At 35.4% G+C, this 12123-nt stretch overlaps 1 protein-coding gene across 5 annotated transcripts in view; it reads left to right on the plus strand.

The window, feature by feature from the left end:
- Positions 1 to 12123, plus strand: part of ITPR2 (inositol 1,4,5-trisphosphate receptor type 2) — a 509643-nt gene that overhangs the window by 341454 nt on the left and 156066 nt on the right. For all 5 annotated transcript variants that reach the window (XM_040488608.1, XM_040488604.1, XM_040488605.1 and 2 more), the window contains 3 exons: positions 2331 to 2531; positions 5471 to 5581; positions 9991 to 10086. In XM_040488608.1, the coding sequence (XP_040344542.1) occupies positions 2331 to 2531; positions 5471 to 5581; positions 9991 to 10086 (408 nt within the window). The remainder of the gene's footprint in view (positions 1 to 2330; positions 2532 to 5470; positions 5582 to 9990; positions 10087 to 12123) is intronic.

A 12123-nucleotide genomic window follows, 5' to 3' on the forward strand; every position in this document is an offset into this window, starting at 1 on the left:
TTGAGTAAGGTCACATTTACCTCAACTATACCTCTCATGGTTTTGTAGATACAGGGGCTTTCATCATTTCCAAATCAGTTCATGTATCTTTTTTTTTCCAATTCATATATCTTGAGTGAAGATACAGAGTATATTTATGTCTTCATTAGAGACAGTTAATATACAAGAGGAATTTTTAGGACAGTAAAGGTTGATACCTTTGTAGATGAATATGATCCCGGTCTTACATCTTCTTTGGTACATTTTTCTTTGTCAAGTAGGTGCTTAGGAATTTTCACCTCTTGTTTTTTTCGTTGTTGGTGCACACTGCTTATGTCACTGTGGCATAATTACATGAAAGGTGCAATAGTCTCTAACAGCATATGTCCAGGATTAGAGAGAGCAGAGTTTGAAGTTGTGTTCTCTAGTAAGAGCCTACAGTGCAAGTGTTCTGAGTTGGTAAGAGATAGTAGATTCATGTAAATTGCATTAAATATCCTTCAAGGAGAGGAGAAGCTCAGGAATTAATAAGTGGTAGAAGCTATGAGTCTTGTGGACCACATCGTGGAGAGGGCTGCTGCAGACCTGGGCCAGGCAGAGACCAGCGTATTACTTCCAGAGGGAAGATACTGGATATATGCCTACATGCTTATGCTGATCCACTTGGTCTGTCCATGTAGCAGATAGATACATAGTATCTGATCAAATATTTTTCTTACAGGAGTGTGGGATCAAACAGTTTGGAAAATGCTACTTATAAAAAAAAAAAAACACCTTTGTTTTAATAGGACAAATAGACTTACTCACAATAGCTAATATATAGAATTGCCCCAATGTCCATCAACAGATAGGTATACAAATGTGGTATATGGGTGCAATGGAATACTGTTCAACCTTACCAAGGAAGAAAATTATGACATAGGCTACAACATGTATCACCCTTGAGATATTATGCCAAGTGACATGAAATCAGTCACATAAAGACAAATACTGTGTGATTCTATTTATATGACATATTTAGAGTAGTCAAAATGACAGAGACAGAAAGTAGAATAGTGGTTGCCAGGGGGAGGGGGAGGGGAGAATGAGAAGTTAATAGGTATAGAGTTTCAGTTTTACAAGATGAAAAGAGGTTTGGAAATGGATGATGGTGATGGCAGCTCAACATTATGAATCTATTTAATACCACTGAACTATACACTTAAAAATATTTAAGATGGTAGATTTTATGTCTATTTTGCCACAATAAAAAAGTGGGAAAAAATCACACACAAAAAAACCCTAAACAAAGATAAGTGGTTGGAATAAATTCAAATAAGTAAATTAAATAATAAATCAATAAAAATAAATAATAAATAAAATAAAAATAAAACTTTCCCTCTCTGCCTCCCCTTTCACCAGGTTTACTCCCCCAAAGAAATTACGTTAACAGTTATACTTCCTTCGAGAAATTTCTACGTACATAGAAGCATATTGATCTGTACATGTAAACTTAAAAAAAAAACTAGATTATATAATGTTCTTCGAGTTACTTTTTTCATTTAGTAATACATCTTATTATGAAATTATTACTAGACTGTGTTTATATCAGTATATATTGAAGTACCTCATTTTTATAGCCTTGCAGTATTCCAATGTTTAGATGTACTATTATTTGTTAAACCAGTTGCATTATGATAGGTATGGTATGGTTTCCAGTTTTTGCTATTAATAAGCAGTGTGCAGGGAACCTCTTTGTAGTCTTATGTGCATGTATTATATATATACATATACGTTACCATATATATGTGCATGTATTATATATATACATATATGTTACCATATATATATATGGTATATTATATATATATATATATATAATATGGTAACTTAGGAAGTGGAATTGTATGTTAACTGAAAATTTTAATAGGTGCTTCTAACTTGCCCTCCATAACGGTTGTATCATCCACTGTTTGAAGCTGCACTGTTTACAAGGGATCGTTTACTTGAAAATTTGATTGCTTCCTTCCCTAAAGAACTTCTTTCTAGTTTCTTTTTCCCTTCTCCTTTTCCTACTACTTCTTTGTTTGTTTGTTTTTGCCTTGTCCATATAGTTTGAAGATAATGACACTGAGAAATGTTTGTTATGAACTATACTGAGAAATTTAGATTCTTGAGGAAAAACTTAAGAGTCTTTTTCTTAAACCCAGGGGAAATTTAATAAATGTGAACACTTTCTTATAAAAAGCAATTCCATTCCACATTGCCATGGGGATATTTTTGAGTTAGAAAACACACATAGTGAGAGAGCTGAAAACAATTAGCACAGTGATTTCTTTTAACCCCTCAGGTATATTTTCTTTTGCCTTCAGAACTTCTTGAGGAATCAAAACAACAAAACAAATTATAACCTTGTCTGTGAGACCCTTCAGTTTTTGGACTGCATTTGTGGAAGTACCACCGGTGGCCTGGGCCTATTGGGTCTCTACATCAATGAGAAGAATGTAGTGCTGGTCAACCAGACTCTGGAGAGCTTGACGGAGTATTGCCAGGGCCCATGCCATGAAAATCAGGTAACCGTGAAAGCAGTTCTTCACGCAAAAGTATTCATGACTAATTAGCAAAAGGGTCAAATTGGTGAAGGAGCCAACCTTTGTCTACATTTAAAAGGTCTTTCTTCTTGCTTTGCCAGATATTTTTACTTTTCTCGCAAAACATACAAAGACTGAATTATAGACTAGCAAATACTATGCCATATTTTTATTTAATTTCATTGTAAAAGAAATTTCCCATGAAAATGTTCCAGATAAAAATCAGACCTACCAAAAAGAGTAAAATGCATTTCTTCATCGTTGCTCAGTTTTCATCTTCAATGATTCTTTTCCAGGATGTGTAGAACACACTCCCTTTGGCTCCTTCCACTGCACTGCAGTGGGCAGTATATATTATCTCCTTTATATTCACAAAATTATGAAATAGGTCTTGCTCCCATTTGTGGATGAATAGGCTCTGACTCAGAGGTTAAGTGATGTTCTATTGTCTCAGAGTGACAGAATCAGTAAATTGTAGAGCTGTTCCTAAAACTCAGGATTTTGATGGAGTCTAAAAAGAGTGCGCTTTTGACTGTATTACCTTTTCCGGGGTGAAATTTTACCTCTCTCTTCCAGAATGTTTGCCTGATTCCATTTTGTTGGATATCAAGGACACATTGTGGGAGTAGAAGATAGGACACTTGAACTAGTAAAGGGAGGGGAGCCACCCCAGAGTTTATTAATTGACCATTCACATCCACTTAATTATGGGGCTACCCTCGCAAGCATGGATTCACCCTGAAAGAAAAAGTTTTCGGGTTGTAAACGTCTATGGAAATAAATTTTAAAGTAGCCATTGGGACCAAAATCAGTGCATAATGTAGAAAGAAGTGTGAAAAAAACTGCTGCTTTTCTATTGCAAACTATATGACATATGCACAAAAAATGCATAAACATGTGCACACACATATGCCTACATACATACAGAGGTATGTAGAATGAAAACTCAACAATTGCTGACATAAAGAATTTGTTATGAGGATACTCTTCTTCCCTCTGCAATGCACATGTTCCCTGATAAAGCACTTTTCAGATTTTTCCCTGGATTTTCCTGGATTGTATTTCAGTCTCCTAGGGTAATGATACAAGAAAACTTAACTATTGATTTAAAGTTAAGGAAAAATATATAGATTTAGAGATTTGGTTTTGTTGTTGGTGAAAACATGTATACCTGTAATGCCAAACACATATTCCCCACTTTTGGTCTTATAAATGGATGAAGTTGAGTTTTAAAAATCATTTATTGGGGCGCCTGGGTGGCTCGGTCGGTTAAGCATCCGACTTCGGCTCAGGTCACGATCTCACGGTCCGTGAGTTCGAGCCCCGCGTCGGGCTCTGGACTGGTGGCTCGGGGCCTGGAGCCTGCTTCCGATTCTGTGTTTCCTTCTCTCTCTGCCCCTCCCCCATTCGTGCTCTGTCTCTCTCTGTCTCAAAAATAAATAAAAACGTTAAAAAAAATCATTTATTAAGTCCGGTAAGTTCTAAAAGTAAAAACTAATAATAAAATAACATAATAAAACAATATAAGTAATAATAATGGACATGAATCCCATATCTAAAAATATACTTACTTTGAACCCCGTGCTCTGAAAATGTGTGCAAGAAAAGAAGGTTGCCAGAAAATTCCAGAAATGATCTGCAAATCGATTCCCTCTAAGTCTAGCAAGTGTTTTAATGATCAGAACCTCAGGAAATGTAGAAGATGAATAGAGGACACCTTTCCTTTGTGTCATGGGAGTAAAAAAAATTTTGTGCAAAAGGAGAAATGAAGCCCATTCTGAAAAATAGCAGTCATTCCAGAGTTACCTTGATTTTACTCTTGCTCATTTAACTCACCCGAGTTTCCATTTTTCAACCCCCTTGACTGGGTGCTGCATTATAACATGTAATTCCACAAACTCCAACCCACAGGTTTCTGTTTTTCAAGTTCTATAAATTGAATTAAGTTCAGAATCAGGGCACAGTAGACCTTAACTTCAAAATACTGATATTTATCTCTCAGGATGTTTTATAAACTTTCCCCAAGTAAGGTTCCTCTCTAAATCACTCAGGTTTAAGGAATCTGCAAATTTTCATTAGCCATCATCATGGACAGGATGTCCCCAGAACATTGGAAGGCACCTGTATGCCTTGTCTGCTGCCACGCAGCATGTGCAGCAACATCATTTGTGACTCACTGAGTACTAAGTACCAGATAAATTGGTATGCTACATCAGTGCCAATAACATTGACTTGCAGACCTTAGGCATATCACGAACACTGCTTTCATAAATGGGAATATTCTCTTAGCCAGGAGAGATCAGGTCTTAAAATGCTGAATTTAAGACACTCCTCTATTGGAGGGAATATTGTAATTTGTTGGTTGAAAGAGTATTTAACTTAATTTTTGAAATTCTTTGAAAGTCTACAAAAGTGGTTCATTTTAAAAGATACCTGGGGTCCCTGGGTGAGTTCATAATAATACATAGAGTGCTCCTATTGGGTGAGTTCAGTTGGTTAAGCATTCCTCTTGATTTTGGCTCAGGTCATGATCCCACAGTTGTGAGATCAAGTCCGGCACCAGGCTCTATGCTTACAGCACAGAGTCTGCTTGGGATTCTCTCTCTCCCTCTCTCTGCTCCTCTTCCATTCACTCTCTTTCTGTCTCTCAAAATAAATAAATAAACATGTTAAAAATAAAAGACACCTGTTACACACGGTCTCTTTCAGAGTTCTGCATTCAAAGCCATTTAATCAAAACTAATCAATTAAAAGATTCTATATAAAAGAACAAAGGAAACTTAAATCCTTGACTTCAAAGTTAAATCTTAATTATATTTTAAAGGTCAAAAAAACTAAGGTGACTGTTATTTTATGTTAGATAATTTCTAGTGCTTTTATGTTGTAAATAAAATATTGTTTACAAACATTTTGCTTTCTAGACGTGTATTGCTACTCATGAATCCAATGGGATTGATATCATCATTGCTTTGATTCTAAATGACATAAACCCTCTTGGTAAATATCGAATGGATCTGGTGCTCCAACTAAAGGTAGAGTAAATCCACTATGTGGGGGGGCGGGGATAGGGAGTGACATGTTCTATATAAAACTTGCTTTCTGAATTGACTCTGAATCTTCAAATAGCTCTTGTAAAACCCCAGATATTATCCTATTTTCAGCTAATGACTTGACAGAAAGGAATAGCAAAAGCACAATGTGCACTAAATTCCTAATGAAATGTCCAACAAGCTTCGAGATAATGTTTGGCTAGAGGGTACTTTACTGAAAGGTCTTTTAAGTAGCTACTTTGTTTCACTACTTCCCTTTGTTTTTATTTTACATTTTTTATTACATAGAGGAAGATAAGGTGTTAAAAATTCACCATGCCATATATTTTTTAATTCATCTTGACTACAGAATTCTATCTAGCAAGTCACAATGAATTAGACTATTTAAAAAAGGGCTGCATTCTAGTTTTATGGCTCTCTTCTTTCTAAAAGTTGTTTTCTTTTAAGTCAGAATCCTATTTTTTCCCCAAATACTGTAAGCTATTTTCACACTCCCTTTGAGAAGCTGCCTTAACTTAAGCTGTGCACATACTTCCCAGCAGTTACATTTATCAGAGATCAGGAAGAAAATGGCATTTAAAAAAATTTCATCAAGTTTTTGTTCAAATGGAAATAGACAAATGAATATACACAAGAAACTATATAAATCCCAAATCCAAACGCATGATATTCAATACAGATGAATTATTAAAGACCACATTATTGTGTTTAGTGTTAAAGAGGTAAAAAAATTTTGGTTGAATACAATTTTTCTGTAAAGACAGGTCTATCCAATAGCACAGCAAATATAATTAAGTTAAACTTTGTGTAGGTAAATTTATGGCTAGGGAGAATAGGAATGACATTTTTATAATTTTGTTTCTTTTTTATTAAAAAAATTTTTAAACATTTTTATTTATTTTTGAGACACAGAGAGACAGAGCATGAGCAGAGGGAGGGGCAGAGAGAGAGAGGGAGACACAGAATCCCTAACAGGCTCCCCAGGCTCTGGGCTGTCAGCACAGAGCCCGAGGCAGGGCTTGAACCCATGAACCATGAGATCATGACCTGAGCCGAAGTTGGATGCTTAACTGACTGAGCCACCCAGGCACCCCCATAATTTTGTTTCTAAATATAGATTTCGATATATAATGGAATCATATGTTGTGCTTATGTGAAGATTGTGCTAAGAGCTCCTAATAAGCAAATGTTTCTTTTCATAGACGAGATGAATTTGTATTTTTTTTAACTTCAGTGAAAGCCTTCAGTCTTTCTGTTCATAGAATAGAATGAAGATGATCCTTACATAGATTGAACTTGTATCCTTTTCTTCGTTAACATCATGCTTTAGTTAATGAAGCCAAGCTAGGACCATGTGATGGATAGCTTAGGTTGAGTTAAAAGAAAAATGTTTATTTCATCTTATATTCATCTTTAATCATAATTCATAAAAAAAAACACACAGAAGCCTTGACCTTTGGCTTTTAAAGTCCTTTATTGGCCTAAAAACTCATTTTTAATTGATGTAACTTAATAGAGGGAAATACTGAGTGATTCATCGATTAGAACAAAGTATAGGCGTATAGATTATTTACAAATCCAGACCTATTAAAAAACTAAATGATGGGGTATTACTTAACCGTATATAAATATTTTTATCTATTCAAATGAAAATGCTTTTTTGATAAAGGATTATTTAAAATTTCACTTATGTTACTAGGCACCATTATGTATATCTTTTCAAAATATGACAGTTGGCTAAATCAAGACATGTATAAAATACCAGAGGGATGGATTTAACTTGAAATATTTAAAATATAGTCTTCTACTTAAAGAACAAGGCATATATACCTTTCCAAACAATCTATGAAGCTTTATGTATAATGGCCAATATGAGAACAATGTTTTTAAAGCAGAGCAATACAAAGTGACAAATTTTAGGGGGCTTCCATGGGTAGAATGCTTTTAATTATAAATTCTCCGTAACATTATAGAGTATGCCATAGCAAAAATGCTAAATTAAGTTTTATTTTATATTAGTCATTCTTAAATTTAATTGCTTAATTATTTATAATTTTAACTGTACTTAATTCTATAGACTCATTTACTATATAGGTTTATGAATTTTTTATGCATATGTCTTATCCTTTCATTTTTAATTTATATTTCATAGCTGATCTGTGACTGTGAAGTGTTGAATTTGTAAATAGGTAGCTTTTTTTTTTTTTTTATGAAGGTTCCTAGCTCCCTTTGGAAGAAAATCTTCTGTTAACACTGACACACACATTTGATTTCTTAGTGTATGTAGGCTCTTGTACTTTCAATTTGATTCAGATTTCTGTAGGTCATTTACAAGATTTCTATTCTTCCAACATAGTATAAAAAGAAGATTGGTTGGAAAAAATATCATCTTGCCAATGGTATTCTGAAATTGGATGTATTTTTAAGCTATTATGTACTGGGCCTGTTAAGTAAGGTTCATTAGAGAATACTGTGAGTGTTACCAAGGTTTTAGCTTTAAATTCTGTGGGGTCAGTTCAGATTGGTCTGAGGATCTCAGCTCCACTAATCCTGGAACCTTATTTTTTTTATGTACGTTGTTTGTATAGGATGCTAGATTATAAAAATGGATTTTTAGGATTTAGTACCAATGCTTAAAAATTGAAAATGGAACAGAAAAAAAATAATGCCACTTCCCTTACAAAATTCTAAAGCTTTTTCAGGACATTGCTACCATCATCATCAGACATCATTGCTACTAATATTAGTCATGTAAAGACAGTCTTTAGGCTGTACTCGTGAAAGAAAAAAGTGGAGAGAATTTAGTATTAAACTACTCAATAAAATTAATTTGTATAAAATTAACAAAATTTATGTAGTGAATGTCTGCATACATCAAGCAACTGATTCAGTTCAAGTTTTTATCCCGTAAGATGTTAATTTTGACTCACTGAGAAACATCTTAAAGCCATTTGACTCTACTTCTCTTGTGCTCCTATCAAAGATTGTGTGTGGAGGTTGAGATTTTCATCTAAATAAATATTGCAAAAACACTGTAGAAATATCTCCCAGGTGGTTTTTATTATTTCACAGGTGGCCACAATTCTGGAGCGGTGCTATTGAAAACAGTGTAAAGAAACATCTTCCCACATGTTGAGGATATTGTGCTTTGTGTAATAAGACTTTCTGTAATTCTTTGGATCATAAATCAACTATATCAGAAACATTTTTGGAATCCATAGGTTAAATGTTTGAGAATACATATTTATAAACCAAATTGGAACATTAAAGACAACATAAACTATTTTTAGTCTCTATTAAACAAAATTAGAAAATATTATTCTTCAACAACCCAGATGATAAAACATGATGCATATATACTGGCATATAGTGAGACGAATAAACTATTATCAATAAATTTATATTTTACTTCTAACTTGTGAATGTAGAATTTTAAATTAATTCTCAGCAATTATTGCTTAAATTTATTTAAAGTTTTGGTATGCTAATATGCTAACATGTTACAAACTATTACACTAAATTCTTTAAATTATATACCATTTCTATAAAATACATCGTTGCTACTGGTTCACCTTACTGTCATTTTTTTAAATTGTTTTAAATGTTTATTTTTGAGAGAAAAAGAGAGAGAGCAGGGGAGGGGCAGAGAGAGAGAGGGAGACACAGAATCCAAAGCAGGCTGCAGGCTCTGCACTGTCAGCACAGAGCCCAATGCAGGGCTTGAACCCACGAACCATGAGATCATGACCTGAGCTGAAGTCAGATGTTTAACTGACTGAGCCACCCAGGCACCCCTCACCTTACTTTCTTATTAAAATGGCATCATGGCAATGCCTATTTAGAAAATAGTGAAGGAAAATACTGTATTTTAATGCATTACGTACGAAGTCAATTTTGTATTTAAAACACCCTTTCACCAATATTTAAAATATTCTTTGTAACATAGCCCTCATGATTCATTATTTTTATTTCGTGTTGACAATGAAGTAAAGCATTCTATTTAATTTATTTTTTTGTTATTATTTATTTATGTATTTATTTATTTATTTATTGAGAGAGAATATGTGTGTGCACATGTGCAGGTGAGCAGGGGAGAGGCAGAAGGAGAGGGAGAGAGAGAATCTTAAGCATGTTTCATGCTCGGTGGATTCCATGACTGTGAGATCATGACCTCAGCCCAAATCAAGAGTTGGATGCTAAACTGACCGAGCCACCCAGGCGCCCCTAAAACATTCTATTTTAAAATGTTAGTTAGCCAAATGAAATTAGCAGTTTAAAATTGTGTTTGTTTTTTAAAAAATGCTCCTGGTAATGTCAATCAAAACAAATGCAGGGATTGTTAATCCATGAAATAGACTTTTCATGTGCATTAACTAAATCTGTATCTCTAGAACAATGCCTCCAAGCTTTTGCTGGCCATCATGGAAAGCAGACACGACAGTGAGAATGCGGAAAGAATTCTTTTTAACATGAGACCCAGGGAACTGGTAAGAAAACTTTTGAAACTGTGCTAATAGTGTGCAAACAAAAAGGGACAAATTTGTAGTATGCATGTCATGAAACAAGTCTAGTGGCTTTCACTGCTCTACCAGGCATGATGGCACATCACAGCCTACCTTTAAAAGTAACTCAGGAGGTCCCATGATGCAAAAGGCCTTTGTGATTTGGGTCCTTACTTCATTGGTTTTATCCACTCTAAGCACTTTTCTTTTATTTTAAGTTTATTTATTTTGAGTGAGAGAAACAGATAGAGAGTGCACGAACAGGAGAGGGACAGAGAGAGAGAGAGGGAGAGAGAGAATCCCAAGCAGGCTCCATGCTGTCAGTGCAGAGCCCGATGTGGGGCTCAATCTCACAAACTGTGAGTTCATGACCTGAGCCACAACCAAGAGTTGGACAGTTAACTGGCCGAGCCACCCAGACACTCCTCTAAGTACTTTTCTTAATCAAACTGTCACAGTCTATTAAACTATCTGCAAATTCTTTTTGCCAGAAAAAAAAAAGCAAGTTTTTTTTAGTTGGTGTATTGGAATATTTGAGAAAGGTATGTGAAAAATGTTTGTACTCCTCGAAAATTTTATTTATATCTCTTTCTGAACAATAAGAATAAAACCAATTCCTTCTGTGCTTGTTTGTATCATTGAAATGTTACACCATGCTTGGCCTAAAGAAAATTGCCTGAAGACTTGACTGGGGATTCCACAGAGATCATTAGTGTGTCTTCTTATTATAGAAGTTATATTTTCCTCCTCGCTTGTAACATAAAAATTATGAAGTAATATCAGCATGCTTTAAAAGCACTGGGCTTCTTTTTTTTTTTCATTTTAATTCAAGTATATTTAACATACAGCGTTATTTGAGTTCCAGGTGGACAATATAGTGATTGAACAATTCCATGCATCATCCAGGGCTCTTCACGACATGTGCCGTCCTTAATCCCCACCACCTATTTCACCGCCCCTCCCCGCCCCCCCCCGCCCATCATCTCACTTCTGGTAACCATAAGTTTGTTCTCTATAGTTAAGAGTATGTTTCTTGGTTTGCCTCTCCCTTTTTGTCCTTGAAAGCATGGGGTTTCAAAAGCATTGCTCTCTCTTTAATAGTGAGGAATGAAGTTGAGGAGGGCAGATAAAAATGTAAGATACAGTTTTATTTAACATATATTTACTGAGAGCCTCATATCTGTAGGTAGTGGACTAAGAGGACCAAGACATTCTCTATTCTTATGGTTAAATGGGGCTAAGAGTTACGTGTTCATTCAACAGCAGCAATGTACAATAGCCCTCTGCCTACAACACCTTATTCTCAACATCCACTTCCTTCTCGTGGCCCCCCATCAGTCTCTTGCCTGAGTTCGTGTCCCTACTGTGTGCTCACTAGGTGCCTCACACTTAGTGCTGCTGTAGAACTGTTGTGTTCACGTCTTGATGTACTGACTCTCCCGCTGGACAGTAAGTTCCTTGAGAGCATATACTGTGTTGTACCCACTGTTGGGTCCTCAGTACAGAGGACGACGTCCAGCACCATTTGTCCCTGTGCCTAGTGGAAGGTTAATAAATAACGGATGTGTCTCAGAGTTCTAGAGTTGCCTAATTCATTTGGCATTGTCAGTATTCAAACATCAAAGCAAAAATGTTCAAGGAAGACAGAAAATATTGTTCATGTTTATTTAAATAAAGATGATTTCTAAGGCCATTTTCATTTATAGTTCTTTCGTAGTTTTCAAGTCTTTGGAAGTGTTCCAGTTTTTAAAATTTTTTTATTTAAAAAAAATTTTTTTGGGGGCGCCTGGGTGGCGCAGTCGGTTAAGCGTCCGACTTCAGCCAGGTCACGATCTCGCGGTCCGTGAGTTCGAGCCCCGCGTCAGGCTCTGGGCTGATGGCTCAGAGCCTGGAGCCTGTTTCCGATTCTGTGTCTCCCTCTCTCTCTGCCCCTCCCCCGTTCATGCTCTGTCTCTCTCTGTCCCCAAAATAAATAAACATTGAAAAAAAATTTAAAAAAAAATTTTTTGGGGGGGGGGGGGC

The sequence above is a fragment of the Herpailurus yagouaroundi genome, unplaced genomic scaffold (assembly GCF_014898765.1).
Source record: "Herpailurus yagouaroundi ecotype Mexico unplaced genomic scaffold, PumYag 166, whole genome shotgun sequence".
NCBI classification, from domain to species: Eukaryota; Metazoa; Chordata; class Mammalia; order Carnivora; family Felidae; genus Herpailurus; species Herpailurus yagouaroundi.